The 3,839-nt window shown below is 42.9% G+C and overlaps 1 protein-coding gene across 1 annotated transcript; it reads left to right on the top strand.

Moving 5' to 3' along the window:
• The first annotated feature begins 2,028 nt into the window (after window positions 1–2,028).
• LOC111158862 (T-cell-specific guanine nucleotide triphosphate-binding protein 1-like) lies at window positions 2,029–3,697 on the top strand. The gene has a single exon (XM_022521162.1). It carries the CDS (start codon window positions 2,029–2,031, stop codon window positions 3,352–3,354), a length of 1,326 nt encoding a protein of 441 aa, XP_022376870.1. The 3' UTR covers window positions 3,355–3,697.
• Window positions 3,698–3,839: the final 142 nt, after the last annotated feature.

The raw sequence follows: 3,839 nt of genomic DNA, 5'->3' as shown, positions 1-3,839 counted from the left end.
CCATTTCTATTCTAGCTACAGAGAACACAGTGCCAGAAGGTGAGTACAAGCTCCCAGGGATATCATAAGGTACTCTGCCCCTGCCCCCCTGCACTGCTGTTGCAGCAGAAAATATTAAATAACAGAGCTTCACATACAACAGCAGGTGAGGTATAGAACCTATAGAAGAATAGGGCATGGCTTTTGTGGAGTTGAAATTTGCTCAGCACACAGAATTTCGCTTTCCATGTCTGCTTACTCTCTAACTCTGTCATTTGGTTCCCTTTATTTCCCTTTATTTGTTCCATTCCTTAGGACCTGTCTCAGGCATATTTCCTCACCCTCCAATGCATTCTTTTATCTAGAAAGTGGGCTGGCTCATGAAACAAGTTGTTTCAATGAGTCTTTTTGTTTTTCCTCCCCCATCCTCTGAGAATGCACAGGCAGGACACTATACCAGAAGGAGTTATAGTCTCACCTTGTTGGCTTGCCCTTGAGGCCAAGCTTGTATATGCCACTTCCACACTCAGGCTCCTTCAATCTGCTTTGTGAGAGGCTTGCTCCCCAGAGGGGTGCTGGGATGGTTTTCTCTCCACACAGCAAGAGATTGTCCCTGCACATGCCAGATGCTCAGGATTTCCTTTCTTCTGTATGTGAAGAATATTCCTGCTGGGTAGTCGGATGTGCTGGCACCATGATTCCTGGTTGTTTAATAGTTGCCTCTTTCACCCTTGACAAGCAAGACACCTTCCCCCCAGTTTTCTCTTCTAAGGAGAATGTCTGCAGACTGCATTCATATGTGTGCAAGTCCAGATAATGTACACTTGGTCTGAATAATTTCTTCCAAAAATATCTTGTCATCATCTCCTGGGCTGCATCAACAGCTAGCCAAAAGCCCCCGGAGGATGTCTGATCCCTCATTTTAGCCAAAGCACACCTCTCCAGCCTGCATGCTGCTCAGACATCAGTGGTGACTTGAAGTGACTTGCTCCCAGGTCTAAAAACTCTGCTCTCAATCTCTGTAGGGGACAGTATATAAATCTTTCACATTACCTTTAGTGCTGGATATATGATTCTTCTGGTGCCCCCTCTCAAGATTATATCAAGATTATATCTTGATATATCTTCCAGTGATCAGATAGGTTCAGGGATTCAAGAACAAGCTCAGTTTCATTGATATCAGAGAAAGTGACAGAAGGCCCTGCTTCAGTCTTTGTTCACATGATCTTTTACATCATTGGCACTCTATACATCAGTCAGTCCTCCAGGAGGATTATCTCCCCTACATGATTTCTGTCCACTTTTATGCACAGTTATGAAGGAGGTGATGGGTGTGGTCTTGGAACAGTTGGCGTGGGTCATAGCAAGTGGATAGTCCAACATACTTTTTATAACATGGGAATCCATGCCACCTGCCATTGCTTTTCCATGAAATACAAAGAGTCCTTTCAAAACTTTCATGAACCAGCACACTTTCTAGATAAAAGAAAACATACTTGCAATCATTGAAAGTTTCTCCTAATGAAGATATACAGTATCTTTTCTGAGAAAGAAAGGAGCCACTCATCCTTACTTAGGTGCCTCATGTGAGAACCAAGTTCTATGACATGGTGTTGTTGGAGGTAATCAGAAGTGGATTTTCTGGAGGGTCTTAAATCACAGTGGGAAGGGACATTGAGATAACTGCTGGTGCTGTCTTAGATTCACTGCAATGAAAAAGTAATATTTTCATAACATTACAAACAAAGAAAACTAAAGCAAGATAAATAAGAATGATGTGAGCTTCTAGAAAAGTTTGGATTGAAGAATCAGGCTGTAAAATTAGTCTGAAAGAATGAAGAGTGTCTTATAGAAGAAGGGCTTTCCAAGATAAGGGAAGAGCCTGAACAAAAGCAATGACTGGACAGAAAGAGAAGAGCTCCTGGGTGCAATCTTGTGGCCAGGACTGACATTATACCCGTCCCTAACAGCACAGTCCACGTCATTCCTTGCTGTACTTTTTCCTTCCCCTTTTTTCTCCTCCCCATGGTGCCTTCTACTGCTCCAGCCATGGGTCAGTCCTTCTCTTCCACATCCTCTTATACAAAGAGTAGTGATTTGGCCTTTGGCTTTGACAAGTTTTTTAAGAACTTCAAGCCAGAAAGCAAAATCCTCTCTCAGGAAACCATCGCACTGATTGAAACACACCTCAAGGCGGGGGACATTCCCAGAGTGGCTTCTGTAATTAGTGATGCATTGAGAGACATTGACAATGCCCCCCTAAACATTGCTGTGACCGGGGAGCCTGGAACAGGGAAGTCCAGTTTCATAAATGCCCTGCGGGGGGTGAGGCACGATGAAGAAGGGGCTGCCCCCACCGGGGCGATGGAGACAACCTTGGAGAGAATAGAATACAAACACCCAAAACTTCCCAATGTGACATTTTGGGATCTGCCTGGTATGATGACCACTACCTTTCAGCCACAGAAGTATCTGAAGAAGATGAAATTTGATGAGTATGACTTCTTTATTATCATCTCTTCTACACGCTTCAAAATTAGTGATGCTCATCTGGCTGAAGCAATTAGAAAAATGAAGAAGAATTTCTACTTTGTTCGAACTAAAGTGGACAGTGATTTACATAGTGCAAAAATAAGTAAACCCAGCACATTCAATAAGGATGAAATCCTGCAAAGGATCCGCAGTGACTGTGTGACTCAGTTGGAGAATGCTAATATGGGTGACATTCAGGTCTTCTTAATCTCCAACTTTGATTTGTCTGATTATGACTTCCCACACCTGGAGACCACCTTTCTGAGGGAGCTCCCAGCCCACAAGCGTCACATCTTCATGCAATACCTGCCGAATGTTACCGAGGCCGCCATTGACCGGAAGAGGGATTCCCTGAAACAGAAGGTCTGGCTAGAGGCCCTGAAGGCTGGAGCATCAGCCACCATCCCTTTCATGGGTTTTATCAGTTATAATGATGTGGAGAAGCTGGAAGAGACTTTAACCCTCTACAGGTCTTACTTTGGGCTGGATGACGCATCCCTGGAAACCATAGCCAAGGACTTGCATGTGTCAGCAGAGAAACTCAAGGCAAACCTCACCTCTCCCCATTTGCTATCAACTGAGAAGGGTGATGAGTTATTAGGAGAAAAACTGTTGAGATATGTGGAAAAATTCTGCGCTGTTACTGGAGGACCCATTGCCAGTGGTATTTACTTTAGGAAGATATTCTACTTGCAAAATTATTTCCTTGAGACCGTGGTGAATGATGCGAAAGTTCTTCTTAAAAAACAAGATATTTTTAAGGACCCTGTTGAATCTGGGCAATCCTATCTACCTCAGGATGTCAGGAATGAAAATGGGGAAAATGAGGCAGCAAGATCCTGAATTATTCTCAGTATTGGCATGGCACAGGGACCTGGAAGGATGACTTAGGACTTCCCTGAAGCAATCCTGACCCACTCCCCCCAAGGTGTTTCACAGACATTTCCATAATTCACTCTGGAGCAAACCATGAACTTAATGACTGTTATTTGACAGTGAGAACAATCAGCTCTAAAGATTCTTTTCATATGATCTTTCCTGGGAAAGTGAAGGACAGGAGTCTGGAATTTTCTGCTTAGCAGAGAGAATATCTCTTTGTGTGATGGTTACTACATACCCAGCACTGGTCTTTCTACTGACATAGTAGTGAGAAAAGGCTGTTCACACAGATGTTCAGAAATTATTTTTTTAAATGATTGCATACATAGTCTATTTTTGGCATTCCTGTTATTCTGTTGTGAAGGCAGAAATTCTGCTCAGTTAATGTTGACTGATATCCTACTTGTCCTTTCTAGGATTATCATTATATTTAATAAATATTAAATATA

Source organism: Enhydra lutris, unplaced genomic scaffold, assembly GCF_002288905.1.
Source record: "Enhydra lutris kenyoni isolate GAN:26980312 unplaced genomic scaffold, ASM228890v2 scaffoldscaffold64, whole genome shotgun sequence".
In the NCBI taxonomy this organism is placed as follows: Eukaryota; Metazoa; Chordata; class Mammalia; order Carnivora; family Mustelidae; genus Enhydra; species Enhydra lutris.
The sequence above is the reverse complement of the archived record's forward strand: the minus strand, read 5'-3'. Positions and strand labels throughout refer to the sequence as shown.